This window comes from Dromaius novaehollandiae, chromosome 1 (assembly GCF_036370855.1).
Source record: "Dromaius novaehollandiae isolate bDroNov1 chromosome 1, bDroNov1.hap1, whole genome shotgun sequence".
In the NCBI taxonomy this organism is placed as follows: Eukaryota; Metazoa; Chordata; class Aves; order Casuariiformes; family Dromaiidae; genus Dromaius; species Dromaius novaehollandiae.
In genome coordinates, this window is record NC_088098.1 from 52,523,863 (window position 1) to 52,548,413 (window position 24,551).

General features: G+C 39.6%; 1 protein-coding gene across 2 annotated transcripts in view; it reads left to right on the forward strand.

Moving 5' to 3' along the window:
• Window positions 1-24,551, forward strand: part of MRTFA (myocardin related transcription factor A) — an 88,697-nt gene that overhangs the window by 17,153 nt on the left and 46,993 nt on the right. For both annotated transcript variants that reach the window (XM_064512067.1, XM_026101690.2), the window contains exon 4: window positions 23,439-23,598. In XM_064512067.1, the coding sequence (XP_064368137.1) occupies window positions 23,439-23,598 (160 nt within the window). The remainder of the gene's footprint in view (window positions 1-23,438; window positions 23,599-24,551) is intronic.

The following is a 24,551-nucleotide window of genomic DNA, read 5'->3' on the forward strand; positions in this document are numbered from 1 at the left end:
CAGTGATGACAGACAGATTGATGAAACTTAAGTGATGCTTTTGGACACTGGCGGAAATATTTTCCCAAGGGGAAAGGGTATTGTTCCCTCTTTGTTCACGCTGCCTCCCCTTCTATTTCCGTATGTCACCACAAAGATAAGTTTCCATTCTGCTGAAAATCACCAGTTCCTTTATTTGTGATAAATATGGATATTAAAGATAGGTATGTAAGGTTGTTGTGACTTATTTCTATGACTAGTCCCTTAATAAATTTGTAAGATCCAGTCCCCCAGTGCAGTTCCTCTCCACAAGGATTGCACAGCAAGAATTAACATTTAGGCCTGTAATTTTTACATAGTCTGGCTGTGAATCTAGAACTGCATAGGTGGCACTCAAGTATGACAGAAGCCCAAATGATCTGCATTCCTGTCCTTTTACGACACACTGATGTAAAGAGGCTGGAAATTGGATAAATACTACAATATCATCACTGTAAGGGATTTTCCTTGATTGTTTAAAGTTGCCCTGTGAGTTTCTGCTGCCTCCTTTGAAGCACCAGATGTGTTTGTGTGGGGAAAGGAACCTATGCTGCTAAAACCTGGTGTGCTCTTCCCTCAGCTGTGGAGCAGCTGTTGGGAGTTAGTGCATCTGAACATTAGAGCAGCCCTGAAGTTATTTTAGATCAGAGGGGTCAGAAAACAGTGCAAAAGTAGTTTTGCACACCCAATTACTCATCTTCATGAATACTGTTTTGGCAGGATAGGGATTCTGACTTGCTCTGAAGGATTTTAAGTCTAAAATTGGTCTGTATCTTTGATGTAGTACTCAAAATATTTTGGGGCTTGATATAAATATATGCAATTCCTTATTGGCAGATGACCTAATGAGAAATGACGATGAGCCTTGAGGAGAATGTGGAATAAGAGAAAGCTACTCTGGGGACAGAAGTGTTGGAATTAGTTTGTTAAGATAATTAAATTATCTGTTGAGCAAATTACTTGAGAGTCTTCAGAGACTGAAATTGAATTTCCTTTCTGTTGGGAACTAAAATGATCTAGCAAGGAAAGACTTAATTCTATTTTTATTTTTTTTACTCAAGAAATAGTTGATTATAAAAGTTCTGTCCGCTATCCCAAATCATATGAAACTACATCATCTGAATGTGGAAAACATGGCTTAATTTTTTTTAACCTCTAGGCATGTTGGATGAAGGCTATGATCCACAGTGGAAAAGTCTGAGGGAGAAAGTAGGTGTTGTCTGTTTTTAAGAAACAGATGCTACCATATATTTGGAAGACGTTCCAGTCCTCTGTTACGGTGCCTCAAGTTTAATGGCCAGCAAGGGAGTGGATGGGGTAGAGAAACAATGCAATTAGTAAGAAAAAAAACTGGCGGAGATTGATGTGATGTGACTGATCTATCGGCAGTGTATAGCATGTTTTTGGCCCTGTTGTTTCTAAGATGAGAATCTGGATGTTTATGCTAGCACTGGGTCTGCTTGTCCTTGGAATGAAATGGCCTCATCAGCAGAGCCCCTTAGGGGAATGAAAGTCTACCCAAGACATCATCCTTCTCTTTCAAAAGGGGAAAAAACTGCCAGTTATAGTGTCTCTGACCCCCTCCTCCCCCCTTCACTTAGAGCATCGAGGGGTGGACCTTACTTTTGCAACCATCTTACGTTCCCCTTTGAATATTCTTCATTTTTCTCCTAGTAGTAATTTGATTCTGGGCTGTCCCAGCTTGCCTGCAGTGAATAGGCTGGGAACAGCATGTTGGAAGACTAAGTTTTTGCAGTAGCCAGAAGTTTTCATCATACGGGGATGAGAACTTCTTGGAAGTTTTGAACAAGATTGAAGTTGAGAGGTTTTTTTTATGTATCTATAGCTGTCTGTCTGTCTGTCCATCTGTCTGTCTGTCTAGAGAGAGTTTTTAAGGGATTGTAACTGTTGAGAAAAGGATCAACATGACACTGCTGGAACCAGAAATGCTGATGACAACAGTCCAATCAAGCATCATCCCAAACATATCCCAGTGGCTAAATATTGCCAGTGAACCATGGTTGCTGAGCTACACAGGGGGTGCCAAGGAGGGTATATGACTTTGAATAAAAACAAATCAGAGAATTCTTCACATGCAAGTTGAAGATGACACTAGTTGGATGTTAAATACTGATCACTTTAGGGCCTCATTAGAGATGATTTTATCTTTCTGTTCTTCATTTTTCGGTCCCCAGTGTTAATTTAAGATTAGAAACCTGAAGATTAGAAAATCCCTGTCAAATCTAGGACTTGTTGTAAAGAAAATTCCTCTGTTTAGCTTTTGGCTGACTTAGGTGGTTTTATTGTTAATTATTTTCAGTGAAACATTCTTGATACTTTGGAGGGAATTTTAAGTGGTGTGTTTTGAGAAAAACACTTCTGTTTGGAAGCTTCCCAATGCTTTTTTATGGCTTAAAAGATTGTTTCCTTGAATTAAAATATTATTATTTATATACTTTTGTCCCAAATACTTTGTCTTTTTCTGATATTGTGCTTTTCTGTTAGATGTGTAAAGAGTTGTATTTCTGAGATGTAAAGAAGACATGCTAAAGTTAGAATTATTGATTAATGACAGTGTGGTGTATCAGTAGGGCATTTTTATCTGTGGCTCGAAGGACGTTCTGTAGTCACAAAACTTAACAAATAAGTGGATATGAATGACCTCTATTCTATAGATGGGAACAGAGGCTGGACTGTAACCTTGGGAAGATCCAACAGTAAATCAGTAATAGCTTAGGCGTTTGGCATTTGCGTATTCTTAATCTCTTAGGGAACATTGCCTAAAAAGCAGGACATATGTAATGCCAAAAGTGTCAGACAGATTCGTTTTTAAAAATTGAATGCTTTTTCTTTCCCTTTCTTCTGAGTTAGTAGGGATTTGGAAAGAGATAAGTAAAACAATAACTCCATGGCTTTGTATATGTGTTTTCAGAAATTTCTCTTTCTTTCTTTCTTTTTTTCTTTTTTTTTTTTAAATGTGTGGCATTGACTTCCCTAACTTAGTCTTATTTTTTGTAAAATGTCTACAAAGACTGTGTGTGTCTATAAGGATCCAGTATGATCTTTATTTTATAGTTCTGACGTTACTGTATTCTTTTTTTTGTTGTTGTTGTGGAAGTAAAATAGTATTTTCTACCTCCTGATGTAGGTAGAAAAGGCAAGTGAGGTGTTCTGGCAGGGCTACATCTTATATGGAGTCCTTAGTTTCTGTGTTCATTCATAAAAATTACAGAAAAGTCGTGTGGACACAATACAGTCCCTCATTCCTCTGGTGATACTCAAATCTACGAAGTCTAGAGGTAGGGTTTAAACCTTAGGTGTTTGGCATTGAACAGGATGCATATGGCAAGCTAGTATCTAATCTCTTTCTCTTGTGAAAAATCTATTTTTCCCTCAATATGACAATCTTTATGTGGAGGCCTGAGAAAGACACTGTAGTTACTTCATCTGTTTTCCAGATGATGTTTATGTTCACCTCAGTATGCTTTGTTTCTAATAGGTTTTCTAAATCTTTTAATTTTTTGCATACAAGGAGAAGCCACAAAATTTACAGTTCAGGGGTGGTTCTAACTGAATTTGTGTATGATATTTGGGAAAAATCATAGAATAAAGTAAGACTTCCTAAAATTAGGGTAGCAGCCTTCATATTAGTGCTATTTTTGTCAAAACTTAAGTTGTGGTTGTGTTTTCTCTTTTCTTCCAAAATATGAAAATTCCCGAGGGTTGCATTTAATTCTTAGGGCGAGAGTCTCTCCCACTAAAGAGTACTTACTCATATGTGACTTTTGCTTAAGTCAGCTAACCCTAGTCCTAGATTATGCAGTGGCATTCTGCAATGTTGAGGCAATTCCTTGGCAAACGTGGGTCACATAATGAGGGATACAAATGTATTGCACCTCTTCCATCGATGGCAGCTCTTTTCTCTCATGGATCAACCACTGTTGAAAAATAGTAAGCAAGAGGCAGGCTAATGGGAATCCATTATATAAACAAGGCTGTTGGGGAAACGTGTGAAAAATGGCAAAAGAGTAAAACATCAAATGAGAGCGTACGGATGCACTTTGCTGTTTTCATGGTCCTTGCTAAAATTTAGTCTTAAGGAGAAGTGTAAGCTTTGAAAGAGATTTTAATTGCGATAGATAACTACTGATTGAAATTAAGTATGAGAACAGGATGGATCCATGTGCATATTAAGTTTTAAAGATCAGTCTTGAATAATAGAAGTGTGTTACCAGCTTCTAGATACTCAATGCTGAAACCAAACTGTCCAAAAATTTTTCTTACTAAATATATATATATATTTAGTGACTTCAGCTACTGTTCGTTGCTACTTTTAGTAGACTTATTAAGATACTTAAATTATCTGTTGGGCAGATTACTTGAGACTTTTTAGAGACTGAAAGAATTTTCTTTCTGTTGAGAGTTTAAATCATCTAGTGAGGAAGGACTTAGCTTCTAAAAGGTTCTCGACCCCTATGTTCATCTCCAGATGTGCTATGGGAAAGATAGAAGCTGGAAACACTTTCCCCAGTCAATTCAGCTGGCTTGCAACCTGGTTGTGAACGGCCCTTGGGGAAGTAGGAGAATTGTGGACTAAATTGGGTAAATAAATTTTCCTCGTAGGCCCTTACACAGCCTGCACTCAGCAGGCTGAGCATCCTTAAAGCAGGCAGGTCACGAGACTATGTTTATTTAATGCTTGTGTGCTAATGGGAGTACATTCAAGAAGTGACTGTAGTTGAGACCATTATTGACATAGGTAGTAAGGTTCATTTTCCACATTGGTGGACACCTTAGATCCTAAATATGAGAAAAAGTGTTCTTAATATTTTAGAGAAAGCTTTTTTGGGGAAAAAGAATACCACTTCATTATTTTGGAAGCAGTGTAACATAAAGAAGAAATACGTATGCAGAACAGAAAGTAGTAAGCAAAGCAGAAACAATATGGTTAGTGAGATACATGTCTTATTAGGACACTTAACTGCTGTGTTTGACATCTGATTGGACTGCTGAACTTATTTGAAGAACCATGGTTACCTACTCATTCAAGAGAGTCATTCAAGATGAGGTGAAATTCTACATTCATATTCAAGAATATGGTTTTGGAACCCTCCCTGCCACACGCACACCCATGCCAGTTTGCATGTTTTCATTCTGTTGAAAATGCAAACTAATGTTTGGGTTTGTACCAAGCTCCTGGCAGTGGGAGCTCCCTAATTACCCTCTTTCTCTAAGAATCTCTTGGTCCTTTCTGCTGTCTTTTATCTCCCAGACTCTGACTCATTTGTTTTCTTTATATTTATTTGCTGATTCCAAAAGCTTGCTGTTTCCTTCTCATTATCTAGTTCAATCTAATCTCCCTATGTACCCTCTTCTCTTGTTCCCTAACAGCCTTTGCTTTATTCATGTCACTACCTAATTAGCCCGTGTGGAGATCTTGCAAATTCCTTTGCTATTGGTCACTGCTCAGGTCAAGATATGGACTGAATGGTCTGTTGGCATGACCTGGCTTTGCTGTGCTGCAACAGACTGTTTGGCTCACTGAAAGACTGAGTCATGAATATATATATGAAAAAAAAATATATATATGCACACATACATATATAGGCACACACACAGATATAGATATATACACATACATATTTATATATGTTCGTATAGATATGCACACAAAATATATACACAAAATTATATGTCTATGTGTATATATATCATACATATATTGATAAAGAGGGAAGAGGACTGTAAGAATACATTTTTTTGACACACTCTACAATCCAGTAACACTAAAAACTGTTTTTGAACAGCCGTCTACGGACTCACGAAAGTTAGAGAAATCTCAGTAGCTTTGGATGTGCTGCTGGCCTCTCTGGAAAGCTCACAGTAAAGAAACTTTCCATTAGATTGACATCTTTACCCATGATATTTGATGTTTATGTGTAGTCCAATATCCTTGCAACAGCCTCCGTATTTGAATCTCACTGATTATAGTAGCAGCTTCCAGTATTTTTGCTGTAGTGATAAGAACTGTCAGATTCCTGGGGTTTTTTGCTCGTTTGTTTTGTTTCTTTCAAGCTACTGGAATAGTGCTTCCAGGGAAAGTCTTATCTACTGAAGATGGATTTAAATTTTTATGTTTGTAATATTACTAAATTCTGCTTTCAGTTTTTTTTAAAAGTTCAGCATTTTTGACAGAAATAGAGATCTTTTTAATATATGCAAATTTTGTCTGTTTTAACTTCTCTGAGGAGGATGTTTAAATGGCAAATACTAACTTTTGAAGATAACGAAGAAAAATGAAAGTGAAGTTATTTTTGTTCACAAATTTCTTTTTATGACCTCTAGCAGGTGGCTGGGTGGAAATGTGCGTGCTGTATGCACGCTCAGAGGTGCAATCAGTCAGAGAGGTAAAACCTGAATTTCAGATCACTTTTTGTACACATTTTGCATGGATGGATAAGAGTTATGGCCCCTTAGGATCACTCAGAGTCTTACAGTGCATTGCCAGAATTAATGCACTTTAGCACAAACATCCTTGGCCAAATTCCTTCTTTTGTTAATGCATTTCATTTCCCCTAAATTTTCCTCTGCACTTGCTAACTTCTTCATTTACCGTTCTGGGTAGCTGCATTGCTTTGTTTCTGTGCACTGCATTGTGGTTTTCACTACCTTGGTATACATTACACATTAATAATTGTCTCTGTAATCTTAATCTCTTTCTGTGAGTATACAAAAAAAATGAAGACTCTTCATCGCAGAGTGGTCTACGATACATTTCAATATGTTGTTCTGTTGATATTCGGAGAAACCTTAGAACTGATTAGCGATTGAACCAGGTGTGCAAACCAGAAGTAGGTTGTTCTAAACTGTTAAAGGTGCGATTTAAATGAATAAGAGGGTTTTTCTGTGCATATCTAGAGAAGTGTTATTTTCAAGTCAGTGCTATAAATAAGAGTAGACCAGAGATTTTTTTTAAAGTTTTATCCAGTATAGTTGACAGTTATTTTTAATTTGCTATGTGTCTAGCCAGTTCTGAAAAACAGAACAATAATTTCAACTGAAAATTAGTGTTATCCTGAACTGAATGTTAAACCTTATTCATTTGTGGGGGAAAAGTTGCATTTTTGAGCTACTTTAGCCAATTAGGGATCTATTGAACTTGGTTTAGACCAAACTGATGCTGATCCCATTCTTTCTTTCAAAAAAACATCTCCCAGGTTCTCTCCTCCCTCTTTATAGCAGTAAGCTGAGTTGCTTTAGGGATGTCAGCTGCTAAACCATTTTTAATGGGCAGAAAGGGGACAGCATGTCTGTAAGTTCCTAGAAGGAAGGTGTCCCCCTTTTCAGCTGATTCAGCAGTGACAAGTGTCAGTGCTGCAGTTTCTGTGGTTGGTTTTCTTTTTCCCCTTTCAACTAAAGTTGACATTCACTGCTGGCTTTTTGGTATTCATAATAATAACCTCTCATTCATGTACTAAAATGCTCTCTAACTTCACCATTTTTAAGCACCTGTTAGTTGATTTTTTTCCTCTTTTCATTTACTAGTAAGAGGGTTTTTTAGTTGTGACTTTTTTCCTATTGTTTTTGGCGTTTCGTTTTGTTTGAATAGCAGAGCTGAAAATGCTGAATTCACTTCTTGTTTTGAATTGCAAGATTACAATGAGTTCTTGAATCAAAGCAATCGGGATTTTGGTTTTGGATGGAGAGGGAGGGAAAACATTCCTGGCTTTATAGTTTACATCATCACCACTTTAAAAATAGAACTTTTGATTACAATTTGGAATCTATGGCATTTGGAAATGTGAGCTTTTGTATCTAGGTAGCAAGTTCCCGGAGAGTGTAAAGAGTTCCCTTGCTGCTGGTACGGCTCTGAGATGTGTATATTCTGAGTAGTGATAAAATGACTCTTCTCTGGCTTTTAACCAGAGTCCTGCATGTGATCCAGTGACTGAACAAAGTTATGTGAGCTTCATCGTCATCATGCAGTGGGAATTCTTTCCGAAGCAGCAAATGGGACTTTCTTGAAGTCAGCTTTAAATATGGAAATTTTTACGCCAGAGCTACTAACTGCATGAAGGTCTGTTGGCTCTTAAAAGAAATGGAGTGAGGAGTGCACAACTGTGAGCTGCAACATTACTGAGTTATTCCATTCATGAAAGATTTGAACATAACCTTTTGCTGCCTTTTATCCCTGTGATTAACTATTGAGTAATCAAATCACTGTGGTGTTGTGTCAGCCAAATCAGAGTTAAAGGACTCTACTAAAATTAAATATATAAAGGATACTTTTAAATTTTTTTTAGTTATAAGCGACAGTCTGCAATAAAGACCACACATTAGATTCACTTAATTGAGCCGTACCTATTTCTACTGAGATCTTAAAATTTAACCCCCAGACTGGTGGAAATCCTTTATAAAACCTGGAGTAGGTATTTGTTGAAGTGTTAGAATAGTCATTTTTTCTTTAGGTGTGTTGAAAATATTTTTGTCATTCAGTTTATGCAGTGACTGCTACGCTACAGGTTGAGACTGAGGGAAAAGGAGAAAAACACTGGACAGCTTTTTGTCTTTATCCATTCTGTGACCTAAGACGAACTGTAAGAGCACAGGTTACATTTGTTTGAAAACAGCGAAGATGTGGTAGACAAAAAGCAATTATTCACTGATGGCACATATTTCACTTGTTTGAATTAGATTTAAGACACATTTTCCACCTAAACTTTCTAATGGCTCCAGCTTATTTTAAAATTTAACTAACAAGCAATAACTTCAAGGTGTATGTGCATGTTAATTAGTTTCCAGTCTATATACTATGATTCTCACTATCATAATGCATCTGTAAGGAAAAGTAATTTTTTGCATCATTCACCAATTGCTATTAAAACACTGAATAAAAGTTTAAAATGCATGTCAACTCATGATGAATTTTATATGCTGTAATTGTAAAGATCAAAGCAGAATCTTCCTCGCTGAGAAATTAATGTGTTATGTATTGTGGGCCATATTTAATTGCTGTCACCATATTCTCTAAGTTACCAGTTCAGTCACACGACAAATATAAATCAGCCTTTCTTTAGGAGCATAGCTAAAGTGCACAAACAAAATGAAGTAATAAAGAATCATTTAAATCACCTTCTTTGGTGTCTCTAAGCACAATTGTATAAATATTACTTAATGAACATTTTAGATTGACTCAGACTGACCATTGTCATCTTTGTGGCCTGCCGCTAATTTTGATTCCTGATTAATATCCGAACATGTATTATGCCGAGTCTCTGCGAACCGACATGCTGATTGCACCATGCGTGCTTTGCATAAAGGGGGTGCCGTATGGACACACATCCATTCCGTCTTCTAGTTACTCCTTGCTCTCCAGTGTTTGCCAGATTTAAGAGATGATTAATGTTTAACAAGGCACTTAAGTTTCCATTCCTGTGTGATAACAGAAATTTAGACTGAGATTTAGATCAGAATTTTTTCTTCCTTTAATGATGGCCAGTCTACACTTTGCTTATATGCATTAAAATATGAATTTCTAATATTTAGCTTCAGAATGAAGCAGTCACTAATGTATGCCCAGAGCTGTACAGATCAGTGGTTAGGGATTATATAAAACTTTAAGGTTTTGGAAACATCTCTGGTGTTATTGGATGTCCTGTGGAAATCTGTGTAGATAAATTTTAATATTTAACTGTTTCTGCTTAAATGACTTCTGGAGCACTTTAATAATAAATAACAAAGCCACCCGCTACAGCTCATGTCACATCGGGATGCTCCTTGTTGCAGTGCTGATGCGCCTCAGCTCAGCCTTACAGCACCCTCTGCTGTTCTCACCTTAGGGCTTTTCCACCTCTGCTGTTCTCACCTTAGGGCTTTTCCAAGGACAGACCGACCCACACTTGTTTCAAGCTGTCTTTTTGTATGGGGAAATCTCAACTGGTCAGCCTGAGAGGATCTTAACTTTCTTCACTTGTAACTGAAGAAACACAAGTCCTATTTTATGGAAGTGAAACTGGATATATATATATATTTTTAATCTGAATGGAAGAAATATCTCCCCCCCCCAGTTTCTTTGTCAAGAAAATGTTACTAATAGAATCAGTACAGGAAACTAGTTTAACTACATTGGCACTGCTCCCTTTTGTGATTAACTTTTGTGCTGTTTGTTGCATAATTTAGCAGTAGTTTAAGTAGGTAAGAAGTCACAAAGAAACAGGCCTGGAAGGGACCTTCAGGGTCACAGAACCCAATCCTCTAATGTTGCAAGTAATCAGGTCATATACTCCCTTTCATAATTTTATCAAGCATCTTTTATTATTATTATATTTCTCACTCTCCAGCAACTCATGCTGGGAATCTGTCCCAGAACCTCACTCTTTGGTTAAAAATCTTCCAATTTTTACTGTTAAACATACATGAAGTTACACTGGTACCTTAATGCAGGGTAAATACTTTCACTAGAAGAAACTGTACCCACTTACAATAACCTTAAGTGCAGGCAAGTGCTGAAGTAGTGTCTGTTATTGTGACCTGCTGATACTGTTTTGCATCTTCCTATGAAACTTTTTCATTTTTTTCTTTTTTTTTCTTTTTTTCTTTTCTTTTTTAAACCAGCGTCTCTAATGTTAATGAAACTTCCTAGGCATTATGCTCAGCATTAGAATCCCAGCGGGTTAGGAACCTATTTAATTATCCAGTGCGAGAAGTAGGTTGAGAAATGTATTTATGGTTCTTTGTAGTCTTTTTCATTTTCTCTGCCTTGATGGTTTTTCTCAGAAAGGAGTATATTCCAGATAAAGAAGCTGCAGTTACCAATGAAACAGAGGCTGCCTGCAGTCAGCCTGTAATAGAAAGCAGCCTCGATGCTTTCTTGTTTTTTGAGGGGAGAATTGCTTCTATTTCTGCTGGAGATTCTCTAATTGAATCTGTTTCTCCTTGTTTTTGTTTTCCAGTATTTGAGATTTGGGTTTTGCTTTCACTAATGTCAACTCATATTTTAAAATAAATCAAGTGGCTTTGATTTATTAAAAATGCTATCTTGACACAGAGGTACCTCTGGTTAAAAACACAAATCCCCAAACTTTCGACTAAGCTCTCCAGAAGGTATCTTGCACTTAAATTACTGCAACTCTTCCAAGGCTTGGACCTGTTGAAGCTCTTCCACTGAAAGCTGCAATAAACAGATAATGCTTTGTAGTACGCCTTTGCTGACCCGATGTTACCTCAAACTGAGCAAGAGCAAGATCCAGATTAGTAGGGTCTTTGTGGAGAAACCCCTATTGCTAATCTTACCTTGCAAATCCAGAGACTAAAGTGTGAGCATGGCTGGAGCAGGGTAGTGTAGTATATTAGAAGTGGTTTCTTGGGCAGGAAAATTCCAACCCATTTAGAGGCCAAAGCATCTTTAGGTTTAAGGGGGAAACTTATTGGCAAGTAACATGGACCAGAGAATAATAGCCATTTTAAACAGAAATGCAGTTTTCTACAGAAATGTAAGTTCACTTTTGAAATTTTAATTTATATATCAATTAAAATTTACCATACTCAAAACCTCCTTTCTGACTTTTTTTTCCTTCTTTTCTTGTTCTGGGCCTTTTTGTTATGCTGGCAGAATAAGTGGTATACTGCTCCACTCCTCCCAGTTTTCCTCAGAGAGAGGCACTGGCCTCTCGTTGATTTAGTGTCTGGGAAGAATGAGGTTTTTTGGACCACTTCCTCGTCACTCTCTCATTAAGGGAGCCTGCGTCATTGAGAAATGTTTAACCTTCTGGCCCTGAAGCAGTGCTGGAAACTTTGCTGACAAAATATAGAAGCCAAAACTACATCTTGAAAATGTTATTTATGTGAAATACCCTTTCCTTTGATGTAATTAGGACAGGAGATTGCAGAGCTTGATTTAAGGGTTTGAGTAGCTAATAATTTGGAGACTGAGGAGGAGGGAAAAATCAGTTCTTTGGTGAAAGATGATGAGCCGGTGGTTTGTGAGGGGAAGAGAGAAAAGTTGGGGGAAGAAGGCAGAAAAGTGTGAGAGGACTGTGTGGGGAAAGACTATCCTGTGATCTTAGTTCTAGCATTGTCTAATGGCTAAACAGTTCTCTCCACTTTGTGTAGGGAGGCTGGCATTTTATTCATTTAACAGCATGTTAACGTTTTCAAGAAGCTGATAGCAGGAGCACAGCCTGAAAAACCACCGTAGAAGAGTTTTCAGGCTTAAACGTGAACTATTAGTTGGTGGTGGAGAGCTGGGGGTCTGACATTGTGGTAGGAGGTCTCATTTCCAGAGGTTTGATTTAATAAGAGATACTACTTCTCCATGTAAGCCTTAGTAGGACTACGACATGTCTTGAGTTTTCCAGACTGTCCTCTTTTTTTTTCCCTGTATGTGGAACCCAAGGGTTCTTCTAACACTTGTGCAGGATTTCCAGACGTCTGGCTGCCCCGCTGGGAGCTACATCCCAGTAACTGACAGGGCAGAAGACGTTTAGAAATCCCAGACATTTCTACAGCACGATCATAATAAATCTGAAATGTCTTGGAAGTGTTGTGTTTTTGCAAATTAAGTGTATAGCATGCTTGTAGTGCAAAGAGTAATGCTGCCATGGCCCCGGACTTTTGGATTTATTGTACATGCTCTGGCAACCTACACAGCACAGGCTTGCATGTTTATCTTCAGGATATTCCAAACAGAAATGTGGCAGCCCTGTTTCTAGGGCTCCAACCTCTTTATGGTAAAGAGCTTGAAACTAAAATGAAGAAGCTTGACTCAAGGGGGAAATCACAGGAAATGATTTGAACTGCCCTAATGATTTGTCATGACCAGTGGAAGGGAAGGGAAGGGAAGGGGCCCTACTTTTCTTCCCTCCTCTGTTTTTCATTGTTTGCAGCTCAGTGCACCTGTCACTTATCCTGACCTAGCTTGGGTGCTGGCTGGGCTCTTCTGTGAGCAGTCCAACTCATTTTTGAAGAAAACAAAGCCATCAAAATAAGTGTTTACTACTGGGTTAGTGAACTGAATTAACTCAGTGAACTGTCTTATGAGAGCTAGAGACATCAAAAAGAAAGGATGGTAAGTGGGAGCAAGATTTTATATTATTTCCTCTGTCTTGTGTAACATCACTCAAATTGTGTGTACTGAACAGTGAAGCTCAATAAGGTAGAAAGGAGCCACTTTGATGGAATGGAGGCATCACTAGGATGAGAAAACTACTGAGCAGTAGACCATGGAACCAGTAACGAGTTGCAATGGCTCCTAAGTCTAGGAGAGGGAAAATATCAGGCAGCAGGGAATATGCAGTGGGTGATTGACTCAAAGAATTAAGACACGCATGAAGTTATGAGTGGGTAGTTCTTTAAGAGTGCCTATCACGCTGGTGAGTACTAAAAACATATTCCCAGTATTAGGTTTGTCAAGTTAGAATTGTTTTTGTTTTTACTCTGAGATTGTTAGGTAACTATGAATGGATGAGCAGGCAGCTGGAAAAAGGATGGTTACAAGTCTCTCTGTCTGTATTTCCACATTGTAGCTCAAACTTAAAGACACAATTTTACCCAGTAGTGTCTTTCTCAGGCAAAAATATTTTCTGATAGGAGAGAGCTGTGAGTTTCTAATAGATTATGGACTTACTATAGCATGCTTGCCAGAAGTGAACATGTGGAAATGTCTTAAAATTTTTTGTTCTAAAAAGTTTGTATTTGTAAGTGACTTCTGTTAAGCCAGCTGTTAGATGCATTGGGAGTGGGCATCTGAGCCCTCTTGGATTGTAAGCACTGGCAGTCATGTAAAGAACATAACTCTTCCAGTTGTACATTTGTCTATTCAATTATATCATTAATGGGTTTGCTTTTATTAAGTCCCACTTTAAGAATCTCTGTCTTGTATCTGGATTCATAAAAAAAGATTTGGTAGCCAAAGAGGATGCTAGGATTTCTAATTCTGTTTCTGACACAGACTCTTTGTTATATGTAAATCTCTGCTCGTTTTAACCCAGTTTATTGAACTAGGTGTTTTTTAGTATAATTGAGTTGTCTCATATGAGGTCCTGACTGATGAGTTCTGGTAACTCATACCAGAGTGACAAAAGAAGTTCTTAAAAGAGAAGGGTGTCAGGCAGTTGAGAAAAGATGGTGACCAAAGACACTTCTTTGCATTTCAGGTGAACTCTGAGGTCTGTATTTCAGGTGAACTCATAGGTTCCGATGGAAGCAAAACAGGTAACAGGCCAGAAGCACAACCTAAAGTTCCAAACACAGTTACCAGTACAGTTATAAGCACTTAGACTAAGTGCCTTCTAATATTTTTAAGCCACTTTTGAATTAAAACTTGTAAGACTTGAAAGTTCTTGCTGGGGCAACAGAAGATGATGCTCCCTCCCAGTTACTTGCTCTTTCTCTTTGCTTCCATAAGTGGAATTACCAGAACTGTTGGATTCAAGATCTAAGTTGTTTTAAAAGTAATTATGCTCTTTACAAAAGAGGCCTGTGCCTCTGATTTTTTTCCCCCTTTCTTTGGAGTAATCTCATAGATCAGGCTATGTGCAGTGTGTTGTTGTACTTTCCCTGCATCTCTAAAATCTCTCCATTAAACTTTTGCCAGTGATGTTATGTATTATTGGTGCTTGAGAAATTGCAGCCTTTCACATACATGAAAAGGTCCTTGGGTAGAGATTTGGAACATAGGCACGTGAGCAATTTCTGCAGGCTCAGCTTAGGATGTAAAGCGGAGTTTACATTTTGTGGCAAATCTCTATACATGTGATCTTACACTGAGGTACAAAACAGTAAAGGCAAGGTAGCTCACCTTTTTTTTTGCTGAAGGGAGCTCTTGTCTTTGTGGCTCTGTCTGTATGAAATTACCATGTCTTAACTGAGCTTGACTTTTTGGTGAGCTTTTTCCATCCAAAAATGGTGATTCTTGAATACTCGAAAAACTGAGTTTCTTATTAAGTGTGTGAATATTCTAGGTCATTTGAGGTTGTTTAGGGAAAATACAGCGTTCTGGTCTGGTGGCTGAATATTGTGACCAAATCACTGGGGAGAAGTGCAGGCGATACATAAAATGGGAGAAGTTGTACATTTCACGTCAATATTTTGTCTTCTATTATATCCTTAATAGCTCCAAAAGAAATAAATCTGCAGTTTTGTTAATGCAGAATTTGATTTATTTTAAAATAAGTAGGCTATGGAGAAGGAATGGTAGTACTGTCAAAACAGCAAACTCCTGAAATGATAGGGAAGTGAATCCCATGAGGGCATTAAAGGTCTACTTCCTTCTTATCAGACCCAGGATATTTTTGCTCCTAAGCAAAAGCAGAATGATTTAGTAGGATGCAGGTAAAACTTACTCTAAATCCAAACTCAGTCTGTCACCCTGTTGAGATTTATGTTTTATGTCATAGTTAAGGTCTGAAATCTCTGCATGTGCGGAGAGGAGATGAGTCCATACAAGATCCTGGAAGCCCTTCCGTTCTGTACCAGTGCAGTCCATTCCATAGGGTTAAATGGTTGGATATTTTGACATTAATTCTGGCTTATTTTATGTTGTAGCTAAAGTTTAAAAGTTGAACGTTCTATACATTTTTATATTGGAAATGTAAGTTCAGTAGTTGAAGTCATCATGAAAGCTTGAGATTGGCATCTCTCCAGGACATAGTTGAGTGCTTCGGCACTAAAGGAGGAGTGTGAGTGTTTGATACGGAGGTGATTTTTAGATCTTCGGCATAAAAAGAACCGAATTGCATTCTAAGGATTAAATTACTCTCTGTCTCCAATAATCTTGACAAGAGCCAGTTTTTCTGTGGGGTCAGATGAGCACCAGTGGCAGGGAAACAGGGGACCACCACTTTCGGTGGCAGCTAACCCCTGAACTGGCTTAGCAGTATCATCAAACTTCCCCTCTTACTTTACCTTATCCCAGGTTCTGCTACTAGCACTGTGACAAAGCACTTTTAACTTTTTCTCTAAAAATGGTCACAGTGGAAAAAAAATACCCCATCCAAAATGATTAACATTGGCTAATAACATGTTAAATGAATGGGATGGTTTATGTTCTTTTCAGAATTATACCTCTATTAGTGCATGGTTGTTTCAAGTCTTGAAGCATTTTTTTTCTGCAACAATAAATGGCAAATACACATTTTAATAAAAACCTAGATTCTGGGGTTGCAATTCTGTATCAGATAATGTTGTCATTGCCCACATAGCTGATACGTTTGGAGAAGGGAAAATGTCACAGCTGTGTTAGTGAGAGAGAGTTCACCTAGTAGCTATTCCGCTAATACAAACTGAGAAGCAAATGAAGGGTTTGCTAATCCTTTCGTAAGTAGGGCATAGACATCAAGTGCAGCCTGGCTGTTTCCTTTCTTGCTTAGATATTTTAAAAACAGACTGCATTTTCCAAGTGTTTGCAGGTAGCCCCTTTGTGTAGCAGCAGAGGGAGTTGATATATAAAGCCAACCGTTTCTTGCCAGAAGCTGAAAGGGTGTGGGAAGAAGTATGGAATATCTTCTGCTCGACAAACACAGGAACTAATGACATAACTTCTCAAATTCTTAGACATGCCTCAGCATGAAGGGGAAGGTATCTTTCTCCCATCCTTTCCCAGTTATTCCCTCCTAAAAGAAATTGCTATTTTAGGACAAATTTAAGGACCTTGTCTCCTTTTCCTCTCTGTCCTGCCCAATACCCCCTTTCGTCTGGCAGCCAGAACTTACTTTTTCTTCTGCTTTCAGGAACAATACCAAATGTTGTAGGGTTTTTTTTGTTTGTTTGTTTTCACTCATTCATATTGGTTTAAATTAAAACATGGACTATCTGCAAGAGCAAATGTTTTGAGTCTTGCTTCTTATGCTCAGTGTTCTTGACTGGGCACTGTGCATACTTTTTCATGTGTCAGTCTTTCTACAACTTCTGGATGTTTGTTTGAGCGTTGTGGTTGTAGCGGGGAAATGCACATCTATGCGTGTGAGCACATTCCCCCCACCCACCCATGCAGAGGTTAAAGGTATTTGGGGTGCACATAGGTGAATTAGAGGAACCAGCTGTAGGTGGGAAGACTGATGAGAACAAGTTTAAATGCGTCAAGTCTTGGGTGACTATCTCTGGCTTGAAAACTTTGACTCTTTTAGAACAAGTAAACTACTGCTCTTAGGGAATCACTTTGGACTGAAGAACCTGTTTTAGATGGAGCAAGACGAATAATCGAATTTCTGAACCAAGGGACCCTGGATGTTCTGTTGCAGTTCCAGTAGGAGCAGCTGTAAGTTGAGCCCCTTCATCGGAGACAAGTGCCCCACACTTGAGATGCTGTACATGATATATGAACTCTCACTGTGAAGTTTGCTTGCTTAGCAAAGGTGATTTGAGTAAACCTTTCTAACTTTGCACTGGCACAGAGTTATGGTTGTGGGTGGTAACTTGAAGAAGGGTTAGTAACTTTAAACTACAAGGAGATGTGTGACTGTGTTTGCATCTAACCAGAATTTATAAACCAAAATGGTAAAAAGAGCAGATAAAAAGTGTTTGGATGTGTGTTTTTAATTTATTTGCTTGTCTTTGGGCCCATGTGCCCACTGGATTGCAGTTGTTTAGAAGCTAGCTATAAAACTTCTCTCTCTCAACCTCTCTGGTTTCCTCCTTCCTTCGACTCTGAAGTTTTCTACTGCGGCCAGAATCCTTCCATTAAATTAGCCAGAGAACTTCTCCTACTAGATGGATTGCTTCTGTTGGAGAGAAATCTCTACATAGGCAACACTGTTTTGTAGTAAGAGTGTACGTACAGCTTTCTGGAGGGCAGTATTGACAGAACCGTTTTCAAAAGAAAAAATTTACTCCAAAAAAAGTGGATTTAACTGGCTAGTCTTCAAATGTTGCATTGATTTCCTTAAGTATGTAGACAACACCTTCTGAGCTGTGGTAACACTTCCTTTTAGTAATTCTAGGAGAATGTGCTGCCTACTGCTTTTGCTTTGATACGATCTGGAGTAGAGCAGGTTTCTTGACTGTTGCCTTCTCTTTATGGCCCCCCGGCTTCCTAAGTGCAGCAGGTCCTGGAGGGAGGGGGGGAGGTACAGACCTTAAATTATCTAACATTTCTGCTTCCTTCCCTTCCTCTATCTCCATCCCCTCTTTTCTGCCCTTCTGCTAATGCTGCCACAGTCTCTTTGCAGATCACCTCTGATCAGCAGCACTGTGAGCACTTGCGGTGGGGAGGGGAGAGGTGGGAAAAGCAAAGGTTGTGGCTGCGTTGTTCTCCCTCTCCTGCCTCCTCAGCTCTGCACAGTCCGCCGCAGAGGCAGTGCTGGCGGGCTCGGTGTTAGGAAGAGGGGGATGGGCATTACTGCTGCTGCCTCGCTACACCTCGCTCACAGCAGTGACTCGCCTTGCTGGTTGGAAACTACTCATCTACAGAGTTAATCAAATGCAGATGAGCACCGCATTCTTTGGGCTGAACCGATTCTTCTTGCTCCTGTGTTTTGCAGAGAGGGATTATGGATTTCATGCGCATGTTTTCAGAGAAAGGCAAAGTGACATCTTGGATGCGTCCCAAGGAATGGGGTGGGTGGCAGAGTTTATATATGTGCTGGGGGTTGATTTGGCTCTCGCTGCTGTGTAGAGTTCACTTTGGCAGCTGGAAGATGCAGAGAGAAGCACTTTCAGAATTAGAGGCAGTGAGGTAATGAGAAAGTGTCAGAGAAAAGGAAGTGGTGGGGGGGAGGGGAGGGCTCAAAGTGCATGTTGACATCATCTGATAGGTTTTCCAGCCTGTGCAGCAGCTATTTTTACACTTTCAGCTCACAGTAGTCAGAGCTCAATGACAGTCAACTTGCCAAAAGTGGGGGTGGTGGTATATCCCAGAGTGGGCTGAGGGTCTGACAAGCCGCTCAAAAAACTAAGGCAAAGATCCAGATTCCCAGACATGTCTGCTGTCCTTGCCTTTTTTTTACATCTGCAAGTTGGTTTACCTTTGGCTACCTGTCACGTCTAGGAGTCTTCTGAGCACTAACTGGCAGCATTAACTGTCACCAGCTAGTCGAAAGGATCAGAGCATGTAAACTTCATGCTCTTCCTGAGAACTGGAGAAGCAAGAATGTACAGTGCTTCCAGCCTGGTGTTTCTACCCCTTCCTGAAGGTCACTGTTGGTGGGAGGCAGGATCCTGGGAACATCCAGAGCAAACTCACATTAAATAAACGTGAAGCTTAGCTGAGAAGTAAGCGGCACAAGTATCAGTGTGAAGTCTGTATTTATTTTCAAGTATAAAATATGAATATAGTTACAAGTATGAAAGTATAAGTAGAGTTAGAAGACATCAAAACTTTACAGTGATGTAGATTCAGGATTCTATTTTTTTTTTTTTGCTTTTCTGTGCTTCGTAGAAAAATCGGAGACAGATGTTTAAATGTAGTGGGCTCATACTTCTTTCAAAGGGCGCATTTGGCTCAGACCCAGCCTCAAATCTTTCTCACGTTGTCTGAGGGAACATATATTGCAGCTGTTTGCCAGTTTTTAATGGTGCATTGCTGGGACTTCATCACTATATTGTGTGCATGCAAATCCCTGCAGGATGCAATCCCTGCATCCCCCTCTGAGAATATTATTAGTGGGAAAAGGAAGACAGGGAACCTGCACTGAGCTGCAGGGAAACCTGGAGGTAAAAGGAGAAAAAAGTGCACATTTTAAGTTTGGTGGGTTTTGGTCAGCAAGTTTTCTATCTGCTCATTAATTTAAAGAATACATTCATTCATTTTTTGATAAAACTGAGGATGCAGTTTCATGTTACGCCTAAGCTGACTGAAAGTGAGTAAATAATGATAACTGACATTCAAATATGAGTATTGCATCCTGTGCCCACCAGGCCTCAGTGCTAGCAGCAGTATCTGCGCAAGCTGTATGTGCACCTGATGATACTTTTTACTTCTGTGTGAGGGTATAAATAGTAATGCAGCCTCTTGAGGAAGAATACATGCCCACAGTCTGTAAGTCGGTATTGCATTTCACCTTTGAAAGTCAGAGGATGCAAGGCTCCATAGATGTTTCTTGGAGTGATTATGAAAATTGTGCCTGATGCTTTCCAACCCAGAAATCTGTGGCAAGTATCTCAGTAATCAGACATCATACGCTAGGTATCTTCGGGCAAAATGCTAGGTTCTAGCTCTAGGTCCCACTGATACAGGTGATCTTTCTGCCAAAAGCGTTGTTGCCAATTCCAGAGTAGAGGTTGTGCAAGACACTGAACGTCAATCATGCATTGGAGTGGGTTGATGCTTCTTTTCTAGAGTAGTTAAGCAACTGAAACTGTTGTTGGTATCTTGCCTCTGCAATGAAACAGACTTTCCCACCTACCCTGCTAATTTCCAAACTAACTGCCTAAGTTATTCATCAGGCTTTACTTGTTCTTAGAGACCTTTGACATTTCTGTCCATGTCATCTCTTGTGTCTTATTAGTAGGTCAGGATCCAGTAAGACAAATTAAACTCTGGTTTAACTTTTTGATGCCTGTTAACATCTGGCAACAGTATCCATGTTTCATACAAGATAAGTTGCTCTTGGTCTTTACTCATGTGTGAGAATCTGTATTTTGCAAGGAGGTACTTCACAAGCATTTACTCATGTGTTCAAGTTCTCCTCCAGCCTGGGCCCCTAGCGTTTGTCCTCTTACAGCTTGTAGAGCATTATCCAAGTCCCTGTTGGAATATTCCAGCTCATGCTTTTCTGTTTGGGATAATTGTTCCTTCTCCCAGAATAGTAAATAAGGTTTTGACACTGTAGGACAAAATTTTAGAAAATTGTGCTCTCTGAAGAAAAGATTTTATTGAGATTTAATAGAAAAATTCTTCCAAAGGTCATTTGAAACTGCTATTCAACCAATCATGGTTTTTTCCCAAGCTATTTCCTACATAGGAAGAGAGGAAGGTATGTGCTGTAGACATATCTGCAGCTCTGCAGTAATACACTGAGAGGATCAAATCTACATGAAGTTGGAGTCGCCAGTTATAGCAGTAGAGGACAGGTTATTTCATTAGATTGCCAAAACTGGTAATATGCTGTCTCTCACATATAACTAGCTGTTTGGTGCATCTCTTTTTTCAGGTCTTAAAGTTTGCCTCATCAGAACTCAAGCAACATCTTTGGGCAATTTCAGCAATATGTGGGTGTCTGTGTGTCAGCTGCGTAGAGCTGTCACGTTTGCCAGGCATTACACACTGTACTGAGCTGTTATTTCAGAGGCCTTGTTTGTCCGAGTAATACTAATCTTTGACCTCTGCAGCTGAATCTTTTCATTTCCACCATCCAGACAGTATATTGCTTGCCAGGCAAAGCAGGATTCAGTCTGGCGCAGGGTAGTTGTTCTTTAGTAATTACAGTAGTTATGGGACCTGTCTGCACAGAGCATCGGGCCTGACTCTACATGCAGTTCTGTGTTGCTGTCGAAAGGGGAGGTCTGGACAGTGTGTTTCTCCCCTCCTTCGTGCTGGCCTTAGCACTCTTGTGATCTGCTGGCTCAGCTTCCCGAGGCAGCTCTATGCAGCCTCATGACCGCTAATACTCATGCAAGAGCGGGATCACTCATTTATGCAGTAATATGAACTTAAATTGGCCAAAGTTCATTGTGAAACCGAACCTTTACGAGGCCCTTACAAACCTTAAATTGAAGATGAGGGTTTGTGCTAAGAGTATGCACTTGTAATTCAGGGATAGTACTGTTAGGGAGCTTTGTTTATCACCAGCGCCATTCTTTTACCCACAGGAACTTCGGAGCTTGGATTCTTTTCTGAGTGAAGGTTAAACATCTCACATAAGAAGTGTATTGTTGAAGGTGCTCAGAAACATAACTGATGCCCTGTAGCATCATTATTTAATAAGCATGTAAAATTCTGTATATTAGTTTTTAGTCTCTAACTTAGACCTAAAAAGACATTTTATTTTTTCCTCTTGTGTCCCTTATGGCAGAATTCAAGTGGTGGGTTTTTTTAGTTTGGTTGAGCACTTCTTTCCTAGGATTTTAACTTCATTTTCAAGGGACTTTTTTTTCTTGTGGTTCTCATTCCAGCCTTGCTCTGTAAAATGGTTGGATGCTCCTCAAACTATTTAGAGATAAGAAATTTTTGTCTCAATTTGGGGTGTGGCCAGTGGAATAGGGAATGGAGATCGTTTCAATATTTTGTTACAATATGGTTTGGAATATTCACCTTCTTATTTTTGTAAAGTCCATGTGGCTGTCTTTACTTCAGATATGTAGGATGACACTGATTACTATTCGTATTTCTTTCTGGAAAGATACCAGAATACTTTTTGTCAGATATGCGTACTTACTGATCAGCTTTCTGGTTTATTCTATTTTTTTTTCCGCAGACTTCATTGCATCTTTCATGATGCATGTTTTGTCAGATTAAGAAACAACAAAGTATTGAGCAGTACGGCTGAGAGCACCTGCTGGCTGTCGCTAGGATGGAGCGTGCCTGTCTCTGACCAGTTCCAATTCCAGTCCCTGCCTGGGTAGTCCACATAACCAAAGATTGTCAACTGTATGATGTCCACTCGTGATGCACATTAAATAAGTTTCTAGTGAGACAGTTACCTCCAAATGAGCACAGATTCTGAAGTTTTAGTGGCTTGCAGCAGAGGGTTATTGATTGAGGTCTGCTGGTTATCTTCAGCTAAGTGGTCCTACCAGCTTAAGATTTGAGGGAAGAAGAGGCAGGAATGTGTGCTTGTATAGAAATAGCCTGCAGCTGCCTGTATGCTGTCACAGAGCCAGTATGTGTAAGAACATTGTTTCCAGAAATGTCAGCTTAGCTTTCGCCACAAAGAAAATTCATTCTCTAATAGTTTAAACGAGAAGGGGGGGGGGGGGGGAGGGAAGGCAGCGTGGCTTGTGCTTCCAGAGTGGTGTGTTCTCCTAGCTGTGTGCACAGCGCGCTTACAGTTGGGAGGTGCAGGGGGAGGGAGGGTAGTGCTACATCACATGATACTGCCTGTCTGGCAGGTGTCTGTGGTGTGAGTAGAGAAACCAACTGTTCACTATTTTGGGTGAATGAGGTTGGCTGTTACTGCAAGTGGCCCCATGAAGAAGTCCACGCGTCTGTTGATAAGCACAGCTCTGCATATTGGGATCCTGAATGCTTACACCCGCTTGCTGAAACAGGGAAGTTTCTGTCTGAGTTTTGAGATAGCAGGAAGAAAAGTTTTGCCAAGAGACTTGCTGATTCTGATCTTTAGATGTTGGCTCTCAGGATTTGTCTCTGCCTCCAGTACCTCTCTGTTCCTATGCAAGTACAGCTTTGGAATCTAGCAGTAAGCTACTTTTATTCCCTTCTCCCTCTTGGTGCAGAGACAGAAACCTGGTAGAGAGGGATTGTGACTGCGTCTCTTGTGAGGATTAAGCATCCCTTCCACTAGCCTGAGACGCCTCCTCTGTTACAGAATCTGCCTTCAGGTCCAGGGATTTCCTCTAATATGTTGGATAAAGCCAAGACACTCCAGCCTGCCTATGTCGGGATTGTGCCGCTTGCAGAGACTGTGTCAAAGCAAGGGAAGAGCTGTTCAAGTACATATCAGGATTCATACCACAGCTTGCGAGAAGGTTAGCAGGCTCTGCTTTCTTTGTTTTGTAGGCACTGTATAATTGGTTGTGGGTTGTGGGTTTTTTTCCTTGCATATTGAATCTGCTTGCTTTTTCTTTTCTGTCCAACCTGGGCAGTTGTCCAGATTTTGGGTTTCCCACTGACTCCTGTGACCTGTCGTTCTGAGGACACCCATAAGCGTATCACAGAACTAGGTTAGAGCTATGTATGCAGTGACTTGCAGTGCTTAGATCTTGGGGACAATTTCACTTGTCTTTCAAAGTTTTAATTTTGAAGTTTAAATGTCTTCCTCTTCTCTGTGCCTGTAGGGCTCTTGTGAGCAGTGTTTTAAGGCTGTTTAATAGCAGCATAAGGGCTGGTTTTGGCGTGGAAGCTCTTTGTCTTGAAGGGGATAGAGTATCATGTTTTAAGTTTCAGCATGTTGCTATTTGGAGAGTGTGGAAGGAGTGGAATGTGTATATCTAAACATGATTTTGTTTTAGATAGTGGTATTCTCCTGCAAATACATGGGATATTTTTATGGGCCTTTGAGTCATGATTCTGAAAGATTATGTGGACATATAGAGGTTAAATTTCGGGAGGTGGTATCTACGGAGAGAGAAGAGAAGAGGATCTGGAGGGATTTCTTGGAATTTGCAGAAAGATTGAGAAGATGAGAACAGACAGTACCTTCATAATGAGCAGCATAATAGATGGCAACAAACAGTGGGAAAAGATTAGAGGGAAGAATAAAACAACAGGGTTATGTTTTATCAGAAGTAGTGGACTCCCCTAGCTACAGGTGAAAATTTGAGAGAGACTTGTGGGTGTGTACAAGGGTCTTGAGCAAAGTGGCCTCAGAAGTAAGATGATGACTGATTTCAAGAGGGTGTAATGTGATCTGAGAGGAGAGGAAGATGACTTTCAGTGACATTTTGGACAGAAAGGTAAAGAGCAGTAGAAGTTGAGGATA